General features: G+C 23.2%; 10 protein-coding genes across 10 annotated transcripts; 3 read left to right on the top strand and 7 right to left on the bottom strand. All coding sequences in view use genetic code 6, as the record gives it.

The window, feature by feature from the left end:
- Window positions 1-90: 90 nt before the first annotated feature.
- Window positions 91-2,224, bottom strand: TTHERM_00442640 (hypothetical protein; the record flags this gene model as incomplete). Its single annotated transcript, XM_001033177.1, has 2 exons — window positions 91-918; window positions 971-2,224. The coding sequence occupies 2 exons, from the start codon at window positions 2,222-2,224 to the stop codon at window positions 91-93; spliced, it is 2,082 nt and encodes a 693-aa protein (XP_001033177.1).
- Window positions 2,225-3,056: 832 nt separating this feature from the next.
- TTHERM_00442630 (transmembrane protein, putative) lies at window positions 3,057-6,396 on the top strand (the record flags this gene model as incomplete). Its single annotated transcript, XM_001033176.2, has 5 exons — window positions 3,057-3,140; window positions 3,216-3,476; window positions 3,607-3,898; window positions 4,029-4,582; window positions 5,035-6,396. The coding sequence occupies 5 exons, from the start codon at window positions 3,057-3,059 to the stop codon at window positions 6,394-6,396; spliced, it is 2,553 nt and encodes an 850-aa protein (XP_001033176.2).
- Window positions 6,397-6,828: 432 nt separating this feature from the next.
- Window positions 6,829-8,283, bottom strand: TTHERM_00442620 (hypothetical protein; the record flags this gene model as incomplete). Its single annotated transcript, XM_001033175.3, has 1 exon — window positions 6,829-8,283. One exon carries the CDS (start codon window positions 8,281-8,283, stop codon window positions 6,829-6,831), a length of 1,455 nt encoding a protein of 484 aa, XP_001033175.1.
- Window positions 8,284-8,815: 532 nt separating this feature from the next.
- Window positions 8,816-10,531, bottom strand: TTHERM_00442610 (IBR domain protein; the record flags this gene model as incomplete). Its single annotated transcript, XM_001033174.2, has 1 exon — window positions 8,816-10,531. The coding sequence occupies one exon, from the start codon at window positions 10,529-10,531 to the stop codon at window positions 8,816-8,818; it is 1,716 nt and encodes a 571-aa protein (XP_001033174.2).
- Window positions 10,532-11,673: 1,142 nt separating this feature from the next.
- Window positions 11,674-12,318, top strand: TTHERM_00442600 (hypothetical protein; the record flags this gene model as incomplete). Its single annotated transcript, XM_001033173.3, has 1 exon — window positions 11,674-12,318. One exon carries the CDS (start codon window positions 11,674-11,676, stop codon window positions 12,316-12,318), a length of 645 nt encoding a protein of 214 aa, XP_001033173.1.
- A 925-nt stretch (window positions 12,319-13,243) lies between these two features.
- On the bottom strand, window positions 13,244-15,335 carry TTHERM_00442590 (transcription factor TFIIB repeat protein; the record flags this gene model as incomplete). The annotated part of the gene is made up of 3 exons (XM_001033172.3): window positions 13,244-13,954; window positions 14,027-14,498; window positions 14,770-15,335. The coding sequence occupies 3 exons, from the start codon at window positions 15,333-15,335 to the stop codon at window positions 13,244-13,246; spliced, it is 1,749 nt and encodes a 582-aa protein (XP_001033172.1).
- Window positions 15,336-15,600: 265 nt separating this feature from the next.
- On the top strand, window positions 15,601-16,007 carry TTHERM_000442589 (hypothetical protein; the record flags this gene model as incomplete). The annotated part of the gene is made up of 2 exons (XM_012798010.1): window positions 15,601-15,682; window positions 15,835-16,007. 2 exons carry the CDS (start codon window positions 15,601-15,603, stop codon window positions 16,005-16,007), a joined length of 255 nt encoding a protein of 84 aa, XP_012653464.1.
- Window positions 16,008-17,255: 1,248 nt separating this feature from the next.
- Window positions 17,256-17,555, bottom strand: TTHERM_00442570 (transmembrane protein, putative; the record flags this gene model as incomplete). Its single annotated transcript, XM_001033170.3, has 1 exon — window positions 17,256-17,555. One exon carries the CDS (start codon window positions 17,553-17,555, stop codon window positions 17,256-17,258), a length of 300 nt encoding a protein of 99 aa, XP_001033170.3.
- A 1,409-nt stretch (window positions 17,556-18,964) lies between these two features.
- Window positions 18,965-19,306, bottom strand: TTHERM_000442569 (transmembrane protein, putative; the record flags this gene model as incomplete). The annotated part of the gene is made up of 1 exon (XM_012798009.1): window positions 18,965-19,306. The coding sequence occupies one exon, from the start codon at window positions 19,304-19,306 to the stop codon at window positions 18,965-18,967; it is 342 nt and encodes a 113-aa protein (XP_012653463.1).
- Window positions 19,307-19,393: 87 nt separating this feature from the next.
- TTHERM_00442560 (dual-specificity kinase domain protein) lies at window positions 19,394-21,800 on the bottom strand (the record flags this gene model as incomplete). Its single annotated transcript, XM_001033169.2, has 5 exons — window positions 19,394-19,588; window positions 19,727-19,892; window positions 20,166-20,650; window positions 21,146-21,280; window positions 21,333-21,800. The coding sequence occupies 5 exons, from the start codon at window positions 21,798-21,800 to the stop codon at window positions 19,394-19,396; spliced, it is 1,449 nt and encodes a 482-aa protein (XP_001033169.2).
- Between the last annotated feature and the right edge of the window lie 1,197 nt (window positions 21,801-22,997).

Genomic DNA, 22,997 nt, shown 5'->3' with positions numbered 1-22,997 from the left:
GTGATTGATTTAGTTAATTAGTTATAATTTTAGTATACAAATTTATTATGATTATAATTTTTTGAGAGAATTAATTATATCCTTATTGAATCAAGAATTGACATATTTCATATTCATGCATCCAGAACATAAATCAAAGTCGCATGTTTGGCATGAATATAGCTTACTTGGAACTTTATCTGCAAAAATCTTAGAACAAATATTACATCTATGGACAAATCTTTCAGAAGATTTACTAGCATCTGGCTATAAAACGAGAGCATGATTATTAGGGCAAAACCCTTTTTTAATATAAAGAGGACAGCAGTCTATACAGTAAAAGCGGCTTGGGCAATTTTAGCAGTAATATATTCCATATTAGTTTTTAAAGCAGCTTGAGCATACATTTAAATACTACTTTGGAGAGTAAATGAGCTTAGAAAAACACTATTTGCACTAATAGCTTTATGTACCATTCAAGTTATTATCTAAATTGTTTACTTTGTAAAGATATGATTGCTAAGATTCTTATGAGTCAAAAAAACTAGGCCCATTTTGTAATGAATTTTTCTTATTTCTTACCGAATTTTCACCGTTACCGTTGAGAGTTTTTATTTCTTCTAATTTAGCTGTAAACAAGGAACCTGATCTTGGAGTTAAATTTTATTAAGGTCTTAAATCTGAACTAAGGTTTTAATATTTGGTATCTTAAGGGGATTTTAAAGCTTATTATTCTTACTAGCTTAGTATTTAGTTAGAAGAGTAATATTTTGTATTTAATAAACTATTTTATTCGCTTTTTTCACTTAGATGTTATGAATTAATCGTTTAATTCATAAAACTATTATTGATAGAATTATGACTAAATTTAGTATAGACTCCTCCAGATTAACTCTTTAGTAAAGATTTTTCGAGGTTTTCTCCTTTCATTTCTTTTATCTATTTTATTTTAATTTTTATTATGTCAATAATAAATTAAGAAAAAATTTACTTGTTAGAAAAGTTCAGTTATCTTTTCAGAGTACATTTTTTTCATTGATTGCATTTCAAGCATTACTTATGTACTCGATGCTTACAGTTTAGATATTTTTAATTCAGTCTCTTTTTAAAACTTTTCTAATTGATCTTTCAGCTTTCTATTTTCTTCTGAGTATTTATCTATTTATTCATTTTATTTTAGAATTAATTGTGATTAGTTGCATATCTTTTTGTTTAAATCAATTATTTCATCCATTTAAGATTATACATATTCATCACCTAAGCTAATGATTTTTGATGTAAATTAAGAGTTTTAGTTTTAAAGATTTGCTCTCTCAAAGATATTTGATTCCTCTTGAGATGAATGTAAAAAAGTATTTATGTCATCTACCTAAATTCTTTTCAAATCTAATGACCTATCATCGTTAGAATTCTATTTGCTCTAATCTCTGCTATGAAACTATTTTAAATTGCATATTTATAAATGGTCTTTCATATATTTTTTAGGTCCAAAATACAAGCAAGCTTATTTTGTAGGTGAAGAAGAAAAGCTTTAACACTCTTTGCTCTGATTAGGGCATTCAACGATCATATATTCGCAATCGATGTCAACATGATGAGCATAATTTTTAACATCTAGAACTACATCACAACCAAGCTACTAGTTTAGGCATTTAAACTGCAATTAGTTTATCTTCTTTTAAATAATTTTGCTTGGTTCTCTTAAATCCCAACGAAGATTTCTCTTGTCTTATTAATTTTCAAAACTGGAGCTGCACTCTTCATCATAACAAGCATTATCAGAAGAACTTACGCAATCCTTACAAAACAAATGTCCACACCCTAAACACTCTTTAATTTCATCAGAAATATTCTTGCATTTATAGCACTACAAATCTTCTACTATTATATTATCTTACTAATTTAATAGCTAATTTGAAGATAATTTAAATTTAGATGGAGCATATTTCGCATTATGAATGTTAATTGAATCCAACAATTCATATGGTGTATCTGGAGTTTGACTTTAATTGATAGGTTAGTATACGCTTTTTGACTTAACCCTTGTAATTTGCAATTCACTATTCTTGCTTTGTATTAATTTGACTTATTCTTGATAATTTTTTCCATCACTATTATCTGTATGAACCCGAGTTATCTTTTGAGTCCTATTCATAAAAGATATCAAACTATTTGAAGGATGATTCTAAGGACTCTAAAAGTCAAACGACTTTTGTTTCTATTTGCTAACTTCCTATCTAAACATGACCGACAACTATTTATTTTGATGAATTCGAGGCTTAAAAAAGAAATATTATCTATCTGTTTGAAATATATTCTCCCGTTTTTTAAGCTCTATTATAACTCAAATTAAATCAGCTGATACTTTATTATTAAATAAAAAAATTAACAAATAACAAATGATAAAATATTAATTTGTTTATTTGAATAATCAATCATTTACAAGTATTATGTGAGGTTTATGTATACTTTTTTTACACTCCAAAATATCCAACCTTATTATTATGAGTTGCTTATTATAAAACAGTGAGTAAGAGATAAACATATTTAAAAATAATAAATAAAACATATTAACTCAAACAAACACTATAATTTAATTTAAATATAAATTAATAAATGAATAAATAAATATCATAAATCATAAACTTCGTTCTTGCTTTTAAAAATAAAAAAATTTGTTAAAAATAATAAATACTTTAAAATGTAATTTTTATGTATGTATAAGTAAATTTGTAATTAATTACAGGATACAATAAATGGTTGGATTAAAGAAAGTATTTACTAAATTTTAGAATTATAATAGTTGAAATTGGTAAGATACATATTTTACTATAGTAATAAATAAGCTGATTTGAAAGTAATTATTAAAAGTTCTAATTGATGAGAATCAATTCATTAATTAATTAACTAATATATTAATAAAAGCTTGTAATATTAATAAGAATACAAACATAAAAGAAATTCATTCAAAGTTTATTATATTGATAGAATTAAGAATAAAAAGGAGTTTTTCTGCCACTAAGTAACTGCACTATATTTTTTAAAACATTTCTTGAAGCAGATCTCCTATATCAAATATGATAAACAAAATAAACATATTTTCTCTTCGATTTAAGAATTAAAAGAGGTAAAATGAATACGTGCTTGATTCTTGTATTGAAGTAATTATTACAATTTTTGAGTCACATAATTATCAAAATTATAATTTTAATTTTAATTATTTTAAAATTTTAAAGAAATAGGTATATTTGGTCATGCTATTTTTCTTTTCTATTGCTTTTGTTTTGATCTAAGTCAGTTAAGGAAATCCTGATTATAAAATTTATTTTGTCCCTCCTCTATTTATTGTAAGTTTTTTTTCTTGCAGATTTTTTAAAAAGCACAGCGATTATGTAGATTGTTTTGTAAATGTGCTTTAAATGTTTCTTATTACAGAAGTAGTTCAAAAAAATGAAAATGAAAATAAAGATAGAGTTATTTATTTCTTTTTAGGTTAGGTAAACAAACTTAAATATTAAAACATTTATTTATATTCATAATTCAGTTTAAAATAAATATTTTAATAATTTGGAAACTAAAGATGATAAAAAAATCTACTTTAACTCATTTTGAAAATAAAATAATTAGTTTGCAATTATTCTATTTTTTGTCTAAAGGGGAAATAATTTTTTGCTTAATCTGATCACTTTAGTATGCACATATTTTGTTGTTTATCTATATATATCGAATGCTCCTACATTTGATTTGATGGGATTAGCTTTTGCAATTCTAGTTGTTGGATAAAATTATGCATATGCTTTTTTTAAAAGACAGTCTTATCTCCACAAAAGCTACTTTAAAGAAATTTTGCAGTTGGACTTTCCCTCAAATATATTTCTTACACAATATGATAAAGTAACTTGTAGATTGGTTTTATAAGGTAATTAATTAATATTTTGTTATTTTACTAATTTTAATTTAAAATTTATTTAAATTTTAATACTGATAACTGTTCTTCTTACTACATTTACCGTTAATTATTGGAAAAATTAATTCTAATTTATAAATAGATTGTAACAAATTGGCATAAAAACGCTTCAAATTAGATCAAGGTGATTAAGAAGGATTTTCAGAATTTTTGAAGAGGATTAAAGTTTAACAAAGAAGAAAATCACGTTCTTATATTGAAAATAATAATAATGTTTTATAAAAAGAGGCTAATTTAAAAGAGTACCTTATAACTAAATATATTAGACTTAACTAGGAGTTTAATTAGTATAAAAAAACTAATTGCATGAGAATGTTTAACTGCTTTAAAAAATCATAGCTTTATGAAAGCAATTTGCAAAATTTCATTCACGGGATCGATAAAACAGGATTGGATTAAATAAACAACTTTGAAAGAAATGTATTAAATAATGAAAATCTTTTTGGATATTACTACAAAAAATAAGATGATTAAACATATTCAAAATCATTTAAAATACATTTGTAACTAATTGATTTTTATAAGGAGCCATCTATCGCTATATTTTTTGAGGATGAAACCGTGTAAGACGATCTTATTGATGTTAAGTTAAAAAAAAAAAAATAAAAACAATTAGTTATATCAGCTCTTAATTAAGTAAATTTATTTTTTTAAGGACCACAATTATTTCTTTTTGATTTTTTTATTAAAGGATTAAATTTACATTTTGTGCTTACTTTTTAAAAATAATATTTAAATGATTGAAAGCTAATAAATTAATTTTTTCAAACTTAATACTTCAAAAAAAGTTTATTTTTATCAAACATAGTGATTTAAAAACAAATAATTTATTTTTGAATTTAAGATAAAACAATAAATGAATTTATAAAAAATAAATATTTTAAATATAAATTCATTTTTTATCAAACCAAGAAGAATTCGAATCATAATTTAAAATAAATATACTCATACCTCCTTGAATCAAGAATAAATTAAATAACTATTATATTATTTTTATATTCAGTATAAATGAAATGAACTGAAAAGTTTTGTCTATTATAATTTAAAAATATATTAAGAAAATAATAATATTTAAATTTAAATATAAGGTTAGATAAAAAATAAGCTCTTTGTTGGTTCTATTTAAAGATCACACTGATAATTATATTTTAAAATAGACTAAGTAGCTTAGCATATTACTTCTAAATTAAACGTTTAATCTTTTTGATTATATTTACCTTAAAGAGAAAAAAAAGTTACTTTAAAAGTAATAACAGATATAAATATAGAATGCTGATGAATCATCATATAAAGATTAATACTAAACATAAAATAAGTATCAGTTAATATTGAATTTATCTGAGTTCCCTCTTAAATCTTTACTAAATGAATTAAGAAGTGTGAACCCATCTATAGAAATATTGTTTTCAGATTTTGGGGATGATACAAAAAGTGAAATTAATAACTAGTAACAAAATAATTAAGGAAATGAACAAGATTTTGTTATCTTTAATGATTATAAGAGAGTGCTGTAAGTTCTTCTGTCATTAACATTTTAAGAAAATATATAACTTATCATTCGATTATTCAAAGAGAATTTATATAGTGGTATTGAGTTTATATTTAATTATGGATCTCAAGAATAAAATGAAAAAATTACAGAGTAAAACTTTTAAGATACAGCATAAAATTAAAATATAAATCAAGGATTAGATTTGTGTTTGAATAAAAATCAAACAGATAAACGTCTTAAAGAGATAGATTTATATGTCATAAAAATAATTGTTAGGGATATTGGACCTAATTCTTTATTTATTGATAAATTAAATAACTAAGTTTCTTTCAAGATCTTTAGCGATATCAGAGTGCTACAATTTGATGATGAAGCAAAGATTGCCAAAAGCTCACAACACAATATAAATATAAAAAAAGAAAAATAAAATAATATTACAAAAAATTCATCTTTCAAAAGTATTGCTTAGCTTTCTATTCATAATTCTAGCTTTTGCAAAACAGAAGTAAAATAAAATTCTGAATATCCATAGTTAATTCTAAGTCCCCCATACAAAAATTTACAGAATAATCAATAAACTGCTTAGTCGCCAAGGTTTTCCTTCAAATCTGACTTAAAGGGATAATTTATGCAAAACGCCAGACGCTCAGCCTATTCTAGAACTCTTCCTCCGTCATAAATTAATATTAATAATAGTGAAATTTAGGACTAAAATAATATTTAAAAACTGATTCTGAAGGAGAAAAATGATTGTGAGACATTTCTTTAATCAAACTAAAATATAATTTAATAGAATGATGTAAATATAGAGCCAGCTAAAGAAAATGGAAAAAATAGTCCTCAGGGATTTTCAAACAATTACTTTGTTACTAAAATGGATGAAATATCCTAATACACTTATGATGAAGGTGAAGATCTTCCAGAAATCAAAATGACAAAATATCTACCTAATTCTTGATATAAAATGATTATATGTCGAAAAATATTTTAGTATTTAGTCACTAAAACAGTTATAAACTGTTAATCAAGTTTCAAAAATAAAAATTAAAATATTTTTCAAAAATATAAAATTTAGATAAATTATCAAATAAAATATAAATTAAAAACCAATTAAAGAATGAATTAAGAACGACTTATTTACTAACTTACTTCAGCAGCTATTAACATTGTAATAAATCTAATAAATAACTTAATACTTAGCTTTACATCTTATTCTAGAAAATATAAATAATAAAATATTTTTTAATTAAAATAAAAATATACTTTTCAAATTAAATTACTTATTTAATGAATTAAATGTAGAAAATAATTAATATCAGTTTTTAATGAAATTTTATTTAATAGAATAAATAAATATTTATTGTGAGTACAAACAATTTTATTAACTTATTCAATCTTTAGAAAATGTCCATAATTTAATTTTATTATCAACTGTATTTATAGCAAAATTTTATCCATCATTCATGTAAGTAATGCTCCTTGCTCCTGATTTTCCTCCAAGGTTAAGAACACTGAGAGTTTTCATATTTAAGTAATCAATTACAGCCACTTCATTTTTCAGAGTGATAACAGCAACGTGAGATCCGTCATTTAAATCTGTAAGAGAGCATATAGGAGATTAAAGGCCTAACACTTTTTATTTTTCTATTTTGCCACTTTACAAATCTTAAATAATAATTCCGTTAGTATCTATAATGATGATTTATTTATCCAAGATTTTCAAATAAAAAGATTCACTTGGGCCTGCGAAAGTCGAAATGATTCTCATAGTCCTTTTATTAATTGTAGTGATTTTATTTTTAGTATGTAAGACAACTGTTTTGTATTATTAGGAGTATGCACACCTTAATATTTGTTAAGTAAATTTGAACTCTCCTGTCTTTTTTTTCATATCTATAAAAGTACTGAATCCATCTATTTGTTAAATCAGTATTTCTCTTTCAGAAATCTAAATTACATTATGTCCTTGCTTATTCAATTTGATTGTATTAATTAAACTATAATCACCTATATTCATAATTTAGCATCTCTTATCTAGAGATGTACTTATTAAAACTTATTCAGAAATTATTTTTTTCTCTGCTTGGGGATAAGAAATATTTTAGCTGGACAAATCTTCATGTTCTAAGGATTAAGAGCGATTATTATGACTTTAGAGATCCTACTAATGAGTATGCAATTTGCTACTGCTTTATTATGCAGAATGTTTGCGATTTGCTTTCTTCGAACTCTACTTCATTTTCTATGATAAAGAGATCGTATCACTTATATTAACTTATCTCTTTATATTAAAATAGTTCAAAGATGTAATTCTTTCTGTGTGAGCTACGAGTGAAGCTAAAATCTTTTCTTAGTTTATGTCCATAACTTTTATTTTTGTATTTACCACTGCAGCGATTCTGCTAAGTGGAAGACTTGTAACACAATTTATCGCTTAATTTTCTGCTAACTGAGCTGATGTTTATGCGAGTGATTTTTTGTGTTGTAAGTTAAAGCTGACAGGTAAGATTTCTAATTTTGGGAGATCAAATTCAATTTTTTTCATAGCTTCGCGCAATGGAATACGAATTTATGCTTTTAAAATTTTCTGGAATTCAGGAAATTTTTAGTTCATTTAATTGATACTTGAAAGGATATGGTACTCCATTTTCTTATCATGGTCTCCATATCTAATTTGGGATATGAAGCTAAGCAAAGACTAGTTGATACTATTTAATTTTTCTTTTTAGAATTAGTCAATTTATTCAACTATTCTTTTCTTTGTATGCTCGATTGCTTTGATAAATTGTTATTCACAAACAGCAAATTATTCTTGAATCTTCTTCTTCAATTCTTTAGAACTCATACTGATATCAATACAAACAACCTTAAAATTAAATTAATTTTATATTTACTGATAGATGCTTTGCTTTTTAAAGTAGGTTTTATTTTTAAGACTGAGTCTTTTGATTGAATTTTTTTGAATTAAATATTTAAATGTTTTTAAATTAATGAAAATTAATTAACTTCATTTCATTCGTGGAGGGGGATCGATTTTGATCAATCGATAAGTAAATCAATCAATCAATCATTATAATTATTAATCTGTATATTATTGATATAATTCTTGCTATGATAAATTTTGATGAAATATCACATAAGAAATATTATTATTATTTATTATTGAACTTTAAAATAAATTTCGCAAATTTATAAAAAGAAAGTTTTAATGAAAATTTTCTGACTAAATAAAAATTCATATTTTTAATGAAAAAAAATATATTTAATTGACAAGTTTTAAACTAAAGAAAATAAATAATTTATTAAATTTTTTAATTTTGGTCATCAGAAAAAATATGGGCAATTAATTCATCATATTTATTAACTTATTCTTATAATCAATTTTCATATCTTGAATTTAAGCATGCATTACATAAGCCATAATCATTTTAGATAGGATTAATTTTGCAGTCATCACACATTAAAATGGGATAATCAGTTTCTAGATGAGCTTCAGCCTTTATGTTTTCTTAATGTGGTATTTGGGAATATTTCTTGCTTAATTTTGAATATGCTTTGGATTTCATTTTCATTTATTTAATATCAAGATCAGGAAGCTCTTCCCCTAGATCTCTCAACATATTTGTTAGGTATTTTTTAATTATTGATGTATGTTAAATAATTTCGGCTTTATATTGAAAAAATTTCTAATTTTCATTATCATTTGAAAATAATTCTTAGAATTTAACTTTATTCAATTTTTATTCAAAAGGTTCTATATTTTTTTCTAATTCTCCTTGCAAGAATTCAAAATATCCAAGCTTGTGTTATTCTATATAATAGCCAATTGGATAAGTGTATGATATACACTTCTTAGCTTCAATTAGAATATCATATGCAGAAACATAAAACTAAATTTCTTCTTCTATTTTTTTATCTTCTTTGAAAGTTTCTTTCATATTTAATTTTAAATTATCAATTTAATTTTAAGATTCTTTTTGAGTATATTTTGCTGCATTTAAATGGTCTTTAAATCTCTCAGTGTAGAATTCATATTTTTTAAGAGTTTACTATTCCTTAGACAAATCTTTGGCATCATCTTTTTTATACTTATTGCAGGAATAAAAGTCTTCATGATTAACATATTCACCTAAACATAGCCAACAAAAATGGAAATTGCAATTTTTACAATTCATGTGCATGCAACCTTGATTTTTTTCTATCAAAACCTTACATCTAGGACAAGGTTTAGTGTTTAGCTAAAACCATATTGTATTAAGACTATCTTAATTTTTACCTTGTATAAGCTCCATCCAAGTTTTAAGCATACTACAGGAACAAGGTAGATGAGCATCTTCCTTACATGATGAGCAGAAGTAACCTTTAGAGCATTTACATTTTAGATTCAATTATTTTCCTTAGACAATAACGTTATTTCCAAAATCTAAAATGTTGTCACACTCGCTATGAGGGCACTATACCAACAATTTATTGTGTTGCAAAATATCGTTTAGAAGAAATTTACAAATTAAATTTCTTTCTCTAGGTTGAGTCAGAAATAAAAAGATATCACTTAATCCTAATCTTTCTTAGCATCCTACCATGGGGCATTTTTTCTATAAAATTGAAGAACCTTCTTATAAGCAAGCTTTTACATATTCTTTAAAGCAAGACATGCAAAAATAATGTTTACAATAAAGAGAATATCCTTTATTTTATGTTATATCATCAAAGCAAAGCAAACATTCTTTGTTATCTTTACATGCCACTAGATCATTTGATTCTTAATAGAAAATTGTATCTATCAAGTGATTGGGGATATTATCTTGCTTATTTTTATCATAGTTATTTGCTTGCATAATTAAAAAAGCGCAGCCTTCTGAAATACCATTTTCTTTTGCTATTTGCTTAATTAATAGAGTGTAATTTTAAATTACTACCTCGATTGCCTCATTTTAATATAGTCTATTTTCACAAGCTAGATAAATTTTTTAAGAATCATCCTATTAAACTTTCTCTTCTTCATAGTATTCTTCATTGTCATCATATTGTCCATCGTCCCCACAATTAGCGAAGTAGTCTTCGTCTTCGTAATACTCTTCTTCTTATGACATTCCTTATCCTTTTTATGAATAATTTTCTTTTTTATTTTTCTTTAGAAATAAAAATGAGTTTTAAAGTATTAAAAATTATTTGATTAAATTTTGAAACTAAATATTAATAAAAAAAAAATATTGGATACAACAAAATAATTATGTGATTAAAGAAAGATATTTATTTTGTAAAAAAAACAGATTAGAATTTATTCCATTACTTGATTTTACAGATAAATTTTTCTAAAGCAGCTTTAATAATTAAAAAATATTCAAAAAACTAATATTTTTGTAAATTTTAACCCATTTTTATTTTAATAAGCTATATCTATCTTATATTTTAAGAGTAAAATCTTTTTTTGAGAAAATTTTAAATTATGCTTTTATTAATAACACGAAGCTTAAAATCATAAATATCAGCTAAAATCAGATTTTAATTTTTCTGAACAGAGAAATTAAAAGTTATTTAAGCTTTAAAAATTTAATTAAATAATAGTAGAATCATTTTAAATAATTTTATGAATATTAAGAAAGAAAGTAATCTAATTTAAATAAAAATTAATTACCCCAGATTAATTTATCAATTTTATAATTTTAGAAAAAGATTGCTAGTTTGAAGTTAGATTCATTTGAAATATAATTAGCCAATCTATTATTATGAAACAATCAAATATGATATCACTAAAGTTAATAGATCTAAAAAAAAATTATTTTAAAATCCATATTTGATCTTTGTGGATAATCAAATTTATAAACTTTCTTCCTTTATTATAGTTATGTCATATTATAAAAATATGATTTAATTATTTAAAATAATGATATAGAAACCAACTATGTAAAAATTATAAATTTTATATATAACTGTTTTAATACTTGTAGAACAAAAATTTTTCAAAAATAATTTTAATATGATTTATTTAATCCTTTTCTTGCTTTTTAATTTGAAAAATAAAATTAATTATATTTTATTTTGCTATTTTAAACTCAAAAAATCATTTAAATCAATATTATTTATCTTTTATTAATAGCTTTTAATCAGTGTATTAATCAATCAATCAAACAATTATATTTGTAAATAGCATAGAATTCTTCATAGTTATTATAAATCATTAATTTATAAAATTAATTATCATTCAATTAATAATTTAAAGAATTCTAAAAAAATGCTAAGTAAATTAGGTGAAAATTATCCTTACAAAAGAGATAGATCTGCTCCAGGGTTAATAAGATAGTAAAAAAATGAATCAAGGAATTATAATATAATCACTTGTATTGATAAACCTGCTACCTAAACTTCTAGCACTAGATTTGCAGATTCACTACCATAAATTGACATCCCTAAATAAAGGAAACTTGGAGAATATAAAGATTATCCATATCCTAGAAATAAAAAAGATTGCGAAATGAATATAAACTTCAACAAAGGTAATTAAAAATAAGAAATGGGCAATGAGTCAGTTTAGTCTTAGTAAAATACCATAAGGCAAGCTAGTTAATTATATCAAAGCAAAAATTTGATGAATTGTAGTTCAGTAGGCTATAATTTTATTACAAATACAATAGTCGAAAACCCTAAGACAATTAAAGATTTAAGAGGCGATCACTAAACTATATGTAATAGAACAAAATAAATTGGGTCAATATATGATAAAGGAAGGCTCTTTGCACCTAACTTCAATCCTGAGTATTAAAGCTTCTTCAAAACTAATGAAGTAGCTTTTCATCGTAATAAAGGAATGTGTGCAGATACTTACAATAGAGCTCATACATATGGCCCTGGACTAAAACCCTTTAGAAAATTTAAATGAAAAAGTGATTTATAATTACTCAACTTATCTAGGAAAAGTTAATTTGTAATTTTATATATATTCAATACACTTATAATTAGTATATAACTATTTGGAGTTCTTCATTTTTAAAAAGTTAGATTAATAAATCTTACTATTCTTAATTTGTATGAAACTGTTTTAAATTAGTCTATTCAAACTTCTTAGTACTATTTTATATTATTTTTTTACATAAAAAGTCTTTATTAACCTAATATAATAATTTATACAAAATTATCACTCTTGAAATTAAAAACAATTGAACTAATATCATTTTAAAAATTTAATTAATCTTTTTAGTAATTAGATTAATAATGTAGTCTGATTTAAATTTGATTTTGAAGCTATAATAATAGAAATCATTTTTAAAAATTTGTATTTAGTTTTATAAAATTTTTATTTTAAAATGTTAAATTTAATTTAAAAACAATTATAAGATTTTATATATTTACAAACTATTCTTTATTAATTTGTGTAAACAATATTTTTATTTGGAATTGGAATAAATATAAACAAACTTTTAAGTAAAACCTTCAAAATTTATTAATTCCTACATTTTTTATCAAATGGGATTACTAATTAATTTTTTTAAAAATTCATAAATTTTATAAAGAAGATACTCTCTACACCCTTAAATAGTTTTAATTATTCATTAATTTAGAGGTTTTACAGTATTTCAGGTTTTTTTGATTTTTTTGTAACATGAACTATAATTGCAAAGAAGTTAAAAATTAATTTACATACACCCTTAATCAATTTGTTAAAAACTCTATCAAGAATGAAGAAATTTCGAAAAGTTACATCCTTTTAAATATATAGAAATACTCAAATTTTAAATTAAATTTTAATTGAAATCAAAGATGAAGAAATTTTAAACAGTTGATTATTTTTTATTTAGCTAACTAGGTCAATCATACTCAAATCCATCTTCATCATGATCTATTTGAGGAGCATCACGAGTGCTCTGATCGTTACTAGCTCCATATCTATTCATGTAATCAATAGGGCCATTGCAAACAATTAGTTCGCTATTGTATATCATTTTTTATGTAGTTTCAAGCGATTCAGCAGGTGGCTTATCTGTTGTGAAGATATCTGTCAATTGTGTCATTTTAACTTTTTCTATTTATAAGAACATATCACGAACCTTCTTTTCATCTAGCTTTTCTCTAATTTTTTTACTTTTAAATAAGGCATCTACTGGGTCATCTTCATTCATAAGTTAATCATTTCTTCTTTTGTTTCTTTTTTTGCATTCTTTTTTTTCTTCTTTTGGATCCTTTCTTTATTATTCCCTCAACCAGGTTTCATTCATACTGTGCCATATGATACTTTTAACAGTATGTTCTTCATTAGTGAGTATAAATTGATTTACATCTTCTTCACTCATATCTGATAAATCTTCTCTAACATTTAAGGAATAACCATTCTCATTAATAATTCCAATTTATTTAGCATCTTCTTTTTTTACTAAAGTTTTGACTTATCTTTCAGATTCTGATAAAGGCTTAAGTTGCTTTTTCTACTCTTCTCCATTTTATTATTTACTATTTTCACCCTCATCTTCTTCATCATCTCCAATAGAAATATCATCACTCATTTCATAATCTTAATTTACCTAAATCAATATGATTTGATAAAATTTATTTAAAATACTTGGATTATTTATATTATTTATATTATTATTTACTTATTATCCCTCGTTACTGGTAGACTTAACTTGAGTCTCTATGATATTTGCTGCATCTTCTAATTGTTTATTTATTTCATCATCATTTTCTTCATTTGGTTTTATTTTTTTTAAAGTTTCTTATTAATTTTTTAAAGCCTTTATGAAAGCAGGAGGATCACGCTCCCTTCCCATCAACTCTATATCTTAAATTTCATCGAATTTTTCTCTTGTTAATTTGGCAACATCTGTTTCTTTGAATTCTTCTAATCTTTTTCTTAAGGTTTCTTCACAAACATAAACTACTTTGCAAACTTCACTAGTAGTTCTCTTAAATCCATGCATTCTTGCAGCAATTAAAATGGCAGCACCACACAAAGAACTTGGTCGACGACCATGACTCATCCAATCCAATTTCATTCTTTTTAAAAGTTTGATAGCTGTTTCCTTAACTTAATCAACTTTATCATTAAATTCTAGCATCTTGCAAAAACTGTAATATTTATAAACAAAATAAAACATTTTTATTAATAAAATAAATAAGATTCGTTAAATACACACACATTCTTTCTTTGCTAATATAAGAATTTAATATAAATAATATTTTTTATAGATTTATTTCTTTATGATAAATAACACTGTAGACGCTTTTCATTAAATGAAAAAAAGCGCTCAAGTTAAAAAATTAAATAAGAAATTAGCATAGAAATTTGATAAATAGCACTAATGTGAGTATTTATTTGTTTGTTTGTGTAGAGTATTACCGTGGAATATAAATTGATGGATCTATTGAAGGGAGTCTTTCATTTAATTTAAGAGTTACATTTAAAAATTTAGCTAATTTTCTATAGCATCTTGCGAGCTTGAAAAGATTTATGCAAAGTTTTTCTGAAAAATCCATAAGTAAAAAGGGAGCCTTTTAAAATCTTAATGCTATATAAAGGGCAGCGGCAGAATAATGATGTATATTTGAACCGTGATCTAAAAAGTAAGCTTTATATGCAAATTTCATGATTCTCAAAGGCGTTTCGCCAATTCTTTCTAAATAATCTGGGTATTCGCTTTTTATTTTTAAATCTCTTATCATTGTAGCTATGCATTCTTCAGCATACTTAGTATTATCTCTTCCAAAGTTAGACATATCGTGCAACTAGCCATCGATCTTGGTATCAGTAAATTGAATACCTGATTCGAAGCAGTTTTCATACATAACAAAACCACAATTTCTGCATTTTTATTGGTCTGCTTCATCACCGTCTAGATCATAATTAACATGACCACACTTTTTACAAACTTGCTTATTTGATTTGTAATCTATTGTATCTATCATTATATTGTTTGGAGTTATCTTAAATTTAACCTTTTTTTATATTTCTACTTCTTTTTTATATATTTATTAGAACTTATAATATAAACTTAAAAATGCTAATATATTTTATCTTCACTATAATGCTTATTTTAGTATTATATTTATATAAATATACTATTTTTAAAGTATTTTTTTCTTAGTTCTCTAATTAACTTTTGTATTTCTATTATTTTAATAGAGTTTATCCTAAAATAGAGGTCTATATTAATAGTCTATCAACTATTATATGATTAAATTGAAGAAAAATATATAATGCAAAAAAAAAAAAAATTAATCGGGAAAACTTCCTTCAATAACTATTTTGATAAGTAATCATCCATAAATTACAATAAAATCTAAATTTTTATAAGTCGTTTATTATAAAATCTATGTTAAAAACTATAAATTTGATATTAAGCTATCTGCATGCTATTACTGATCTTTAAACCTATAACTCACAGTTATTATTTTAAATTATTAGTTAAAATACCTTTGGCCTTGAATAGATCATTTCATAATAAAATAGAAAATTTTTAGATTTAATTAGATATTAAAAATGTTTAATTAATGATTAACTCCTCATTTTAAATTAGAAATTTTGTAGTGAGCTTATAATTAAAAGGTGGGGGAGAAAAGCTTAATATCTTAATTTGAAATAAAATCAAGATACTTATTTAAGTTATAATAATTAATTTCAAAAAAAATTAATTAAACCTAAAAAAAAATAGGAAAATATACCTCCTTGGTTGGAGATGAGGAAAAAGTGGTCTATTGCAATAACTTTTACATTAGTTTTTAAAGAAAAAAAAATTCAAATTTACAAGTTTTTAACTAATACACCTTCCTACTATTTCTCCACTAATTAGCACTCTATTGACTAGCTATTTGATTTTTTTAGTTAATTTAAACCGTCAATTACTAAATTTTCAAATACTAGCTTTCCAATCCGACTTAAAGATGCTAAGGAGAAAACTAAAAGTTATTGCGAATTCTGCTTTCCTATGGATTGTCAAAATTAAATACTCAACAAATAAAAAAATAAAAATAAATTATAGTCCTATTCCCTTAGGTACAAATTCAATGACCAAAAGAAGAGAAGACTAATCGAAATAGATATTTTTTTCATAATTGAGCTATTAATTTGAGATTGCCTTGATAAAAATAAAAAATAATTCAAATTCAAATATAAATATAAAAAACAAAAATAAAATCAAATAAAAATAAAAATTGCCTTGAGATAAATTATTATTGCCTTGAGATAAAAAAGCAAAAAAATAAACAAACAGAAAAAATAAATACACACAGAAAAATGAAAATAAATAAATAAATAAAAAATATGAATAAAAATAAAAACAATAAAAAAAATAATATGAAAGAAAAATCAAACAAACAATAAAATAAACAACATTAAAAATATAAAATTAATTAAGAGGGGAAATGCTGCTCTTTTTTTAAATTAATTAATTTTTATTTATTTTTTATATGGGAAGTAATTAATTTTCTTGAAATTTTCAATTTAATTAATTAAAAAGAATAAATTTTCTTTTTCATTGAATTTTTATTTATATATTTATTGTTTAATTAATTAATTGATAGATTGATAAATTAATCAGCAGTTTATTATTTAAAAATTGATTTTTAATTAATTAATTATCTTGCTTATCTTTACATTAATAACAAATAAACATAGAATTATTGAAAAGTTTCCACTACATTCTATTATTTTCTTAAAATTCATATTTAGTTACGAAAATAATATTATAAATTTAAATACATAAGATGATCTACAATTAATAATTTAAAGGTTTATCTTGCAACAATAAATCATTATATTCAAATAAATAATATTCCCTTCGAATATAATAGATGATGAGAAAATCCAAATAATAATATCTGTGATTTTCATTTTTTGCCTAGCTTTCTACTAATTTTATAACAAATAGGATAAAGGGCTTTTGAGGTAAACCACATGAAAAATCCTGTAAATGCATATCTTGAAATATTATATTGAGTAGGATTTTCTTCTTTAATATTCCTATTTTCTCTTTTTTTAATCACTTCTGTCAAATAATCTGCGAAATTTTCAGAATATTTATAACCTAATCCAATAGTAATTACGAATAATGAGTTTCCTATGATATTAAGTATTCTTTATTACTTAGCATGGATAGCTAAGGATACAGGCTAATTATTTGATTCCATATAATGATTTGAGTATTTACTCATTAGATTAAATAATCTTCTTTAATGATTCATGGTATATTTTGCAATCTTAAAAATAAGTATAAAAGTTTTATATTTTAGAAGATTCTGGTTTCTATTGATTCTTTATAAATTTGTGTTGATGTAATAAATTATCAAATTATTAGCTTTGATGTATATTTCTTGGATGAAACTAATAAATTATTCAATGCTATCACAAGATATAAAATAAACTCTTCCTAATTCATCTTTGCATATAAAGAACATAAATAATTCATTCAATCATATTTTTTATGTTTCAAATTAATTTATGATATATATTTTTATTATGGTCTTTCTTCTGTTAAGGGACATATTATATGTTCAAATCAAAGTGATTTTCTTACTATTATTTAATTTCTTTAATCTAATAGGCAAATATTTGGAATATATTTTATTAGTGCATAAATAATATTTTACTTAATTTAAGAGAGTGTAGAAAATAAAATAAATATGTTTTAGTTTGGAGAAATGGAACTTATTTAGAATTTTTTAGCCTCATATTTTATAATCAATTATGAATCAGAGTCTCAAATATAAGGTAAAATTAAATGGTTTTAAATTAAAGTTAGTATAAATATTTAATTAGAATTATGATTCTAAGTATAGAATAAAACAAAACATAAAAGATATTTCAAAAGTTATAATTTAATATTGGCTCAATATTATTTTAGAATGATATGTTATTACAATATACAACAGAATCTAAAATATGACGTACTATTTAAATAATATAAAATTTTTTAAAACTTAATTGATAAATGACCTTTAAATAATTTTTATAAATATATATATTTATATTTCATACACAAAACATTTTATAAAGAAAGTTTGACAAAATTATTTTTTGTTAAAATTAGTTTTTAATAAATATTTTTTACTTCTATTTGTATATTACATATGTGAGATTATTTTTTATTATATTTTTATGTCCATTTAGAGGGTTGAATTTTACTTCAATAAATAAATAAATAAAGATATTTATTTATTTATGTATCTATCTATGTATGTATTAAGTCTCCAATTTTCCATCAGGAATATCATCAAAATATTTTCACAGTTATATCCAAAGTATATAAATGAAGTTTATTTTGGGATACTACCTAGGTAGCTGAGGGAGTTTTCTAAGAATATTGAGAGTGATATCCTATTTTAATGTTTTGAAAAACAAGCAAGTAATGCAAAATGTTGAAGTGAAGGTCTACAGTTGAAAAGGAAAGTGTATAGAAAAACTTTTGAAAGACGAATGGTTGCCATAAAGGAATTTTTAGCTTATTCAATAATGAACATTTAAGAAAAATTAAGTTGTCTATAATTTTTAATTTAATTAAGGTTATTAATGAATAGGTATATTGATTTCATTAAATGAATCAATATGGAAGGTTAATGGTTAGAAAGTAGTTTATTTGGATGGATATTTATAAATAGATTGCAAATTTATTAATTAAAATTAGAAATAGAGGTTGTTGCTAATAGCAGTAATTTTAAGAGGTTGGAAATTATTCTAGCACTTATGATTTGTTTTTATATGAATTTATGTAGGTAGGTAGGTATGGATGTATGTTTATTTGTATGAATGGATGGATGGATGTATATAGTGGTTATTATGAATATGTGTGTCTAAAAGAAATGTCAGATTAGTAAGTATTCAGTTTTTGATAAATAATTTAATTTTGTTAATTTTGAGCTTTGTTATTTCGCTTTTATGTCATTTAATGTATTGTATCTTTTTATCAAATATTACAATAAGATTGAATTTTATATTGCGTTAAAAGTTTTTGCATTTTTTAATTACTCAATCAAGAATTCACTGCTCTTAGATGCTTGAATTCAAAATTTAAGCGATTGATATAAATACATTCAAAATCATTTATTTCTTTTTAGTATTTATCAGAAAAATCTTCTTCAATATTAGTCATCGATGTTACTATGAGGCTTTTTCTATGACCACAAGGCAAAGTAGCTTCAGAGAGTTGCTAGAGTTCAATTTTATTCTTTATATTAAAATAAAAAAATTTTCAGTTTATTTATTTGATTAAGGATAGATAACACTAGAAGTAAGTTATTAAGTTTTCAAAACTCTTTTTATCATGGTTTTTAGCCAGTAATAAGTAAATTAACAAATAAATTACAATCCATGGATGGTTGAGGGCCTCAGAAGGTTTTAATCTTTTTGAAGGGTCTTTTTCTAAACACTTAAGAAGAAAATCTATGCACTCAGGTGATAGATGACTTCCTATTTCTTCAAGATACAATTAGCCTTTAATTATTGCTTAAATGAGCTGTTACTAATTATCACTTTTTTTAAAATATTAAAATGAATAAATTTATAAATATGTTAAACAAAAATGAGAGGATTTAAACAATTTTTTTTTTGAAATTAAAACTAGCGTGATTTTAAATATTAATTTTTGCTTGTGACTAGTTTCTCTTTAGTATTCATTTAAATTATGAATAAACTGAAAATTTAACAATGCTTCTGAGAATTTCAATAAGATAAGATATAATCAGAGAGATAATACAAAGAGTTTTAAATCTTTTAATTTAAACAATTGCAAACAAAAATTTTACCATTTTTCATAGAAAGGGAGGTAACCTGTAACTAGGGAGTGAGCAACAACTCCAACACTCCACATATCGACCATTTTATCATAATTACATTCAGTGAATATCTCTGGAGCCATGAATCCTATAGACCCTGTGTTAGTCCAGAGCATTTGAGAGGGTTTATGGAGCTATTTAGAAACAGAAAAATCAATGATTTTAACTCTTCTTGTTGATTCATCATAAATAATGTTGTTGTTTGTAATATCACGATGACAAATATTTTTTTTATGCAAGTAATCTACTGCCTGGATTACTTGCTTCAAAATGAGTTTTGACTCGAATTCTGAAAGCTTAGTTTTTTATCTGAGAATTTCTGTTAAGTTAGATCCATTGGCCCTTTCCATAACCAAGTAAGCAGTTTTCTTTTGCTTCTCTATTAAGAAGTCAACTTTTCTTACCAAGTTTGGATTATTACGGAACTCATTCATAATTTTTTCTTCCTCAAGTAACTTTAATTATAAAGATATTATGAGCTTATTATCTATAGTAAACAAATGTATTGAAAAATTAAAATCGATTAATTAATGAGTCAAACAAAATACAATAATAACTTATTCAATAAATTATCAAATTCTACGATATTAAAAAAAATTGGAAAATAAATGATTCTTATTTGTTTCTATTCTAGTTTCTTTAGTTTTTCTTTTTTAAATGTCAAAATAAATTCTTTCTAGATTTTTTCATTACTTTTTAAAAAATTTCTTGTTTGTTTACAAATGATGAAATAGATCAAATAGCTTTAATTTATTTATGTGTGTACTTATTTTTTTTAATTTATTTCAAAAATAGTTGTTTGGCTTTATTTTTTTTCATCCAATGATAAAATAATCATTCAACTAATTAATTTTCTTGTACCCACCCCATAGTATTGATTATTTAAGTAATTAATTAATTAATTTTTGTGAAATAATTAATTTCTAATGTGCTTAGTAATAATTAATTACCTAAAAGAGTATTTCAGTGTCACGGTATTTCATTATTTTAACAACTAATTCTTTGTTATTATTTTGAGGTAAAATATGAGGGGATTGTTCAGGTTGTGCTCTAACAGAGCATTCTCTCACTACTGAGTGTGCTCCCTATTTTAATAAAACCTTGTTAATTTGAATGCTAAAAAATTTTGCATTTTACCTCTCCAATTTTTTTCCCAAGCCTATAATACCTCTAGAATATCCCATGTTGAGGCTTTAAACTTTTTTAATATGTCTCTTCTTCTTAATATTTATTGTAGGAGTAATTTTCATTAGCGCTCAAATATTCACCTGTATTTAGGCGATGTCTTACAGATTCTTATTTCATGACCTTAGTTGATTTCTTCAAAGGAGAAAAGACATGATCATATTAATCGATTTCTTTGACAAGCTAAAAATTAACCTGTTAAAGTTAGCGATTTTAAGCAGTGCTTTTCTACATTAAATTTTCAATAGAGGTAGTTTCATCATCTTAAGCATCTGTTTCTTTATTATTTAAAAGAGCAGACAGACTAGCAAGAGAATTTTTTGGATTAGCTCCATAAATATTTTATTAGAGGCGTTTATTAATAAATTGTAAGCATGAAAGTTAAGGTTTTGTTGAGCTCCTCCTCTCAATGAGGCTCATAGTTTTAGATTTTGGTCTATTTATTTCTATTTTATCTTCCATAATTAAAAAATATAGTGTATTGATTTGGTTTGTTTCTTTTTTGTTTTTTTAAAATATTTACAGTAGTTCTTTTTAATTTAATTAAATTATTTGCATTTAGTTTTCTTAATATTTTTTTTTGATGATTACAATATCTTTAATAATTAACAAGGTTGGTTATGACTATAAAACTTACTTCAGCGAGTATACCAATAAGTGAGTAATTGTATCTATCATTATTCAAATTTTTTATAGATCAATCAATATTACTTTTTGCGAATCAATCTATAGTCTACTTTACTCTCCCTTAAAGATCTACTTTAGCTATTAAATTTAAAACGAATTTATCTTTTTAAAATTTTGCTCACTAAAAATTTTAACTAATATATAGAATTTTTAAATATCAAAAATGAAAAAATATACAAATTCTGTGAAATTAGCAATATTCTTTCAATAGAAAATATTATTAGCATGCGTTTAATGTTTATGTAATAAATGTAAAAATTTAATTAATTTCATTTAATTATTGCAGTACAAATCAAGAGTTCATTATAGTTTAATGAATAATATTTTATGCCAGTGAATTTTAATAAATTAAAAATTATCATTACACTTACGACATTGATAATTTATCTCCATACAAAAGCAAATTATATTTTTTTTGCAAAACTAAAATTATTCTGTTCTATAATACTTTATGTATATTAAATTCTAATATTTTTTTTACTCATCACATTATGTAGGTTACGATGTTGAAGTGAAAAAAAAGAAAAACATTTAAATAGACTTTTATTATTTTTTTACTGATTCTATCAAATAAAATTAGATGATTGGTAAAAAATCAATCGAAAATACTAAAATCCCTATGTTTTATTTCAAATAAAATCAGCAAATCCTTACAATTTCTAAATTAATCTCTTAACTAGATAGAAAAGTATTCAGTAATTAAAGAAATTTCCAAATATCGCTTTTTATCTTTAGACAGCCATGAAGTCCATTTTATATTTTCAAATAATTGAGTTATATTTCGTATTTCGTATTTTCATTCAAAAAAACTGAAAAGACAAATTAATATTAGAAATTAGTTAACTTGAATTTGCTTTTATTCTATTGTTTGAAAATAGTTAAGAAAATACAAAAAATAGTAATAGAAAAATTTATATACAAAGAATATTT

The sequence above is a fragment of the Tetrahymena thermophila genome, assembly GCF_000189635.1.
Source record: "Tetrahymena thermophila SB210 genomic scaffold scf_8254609, whole genome shotgun sequence".
In the NCBI taxonomy this organism is placed as follows: Eukaryota; Ciliophora; class Oligohymenophorea; order Hymenostomatida; family Tetrahymenidae; genus Tetrahymena; species Tetrahymena thermophila.
Note: the sequence above shows the minus strand (reverse complement) of the source record. Positions and strands in the feature narration are given on the sequence as shown.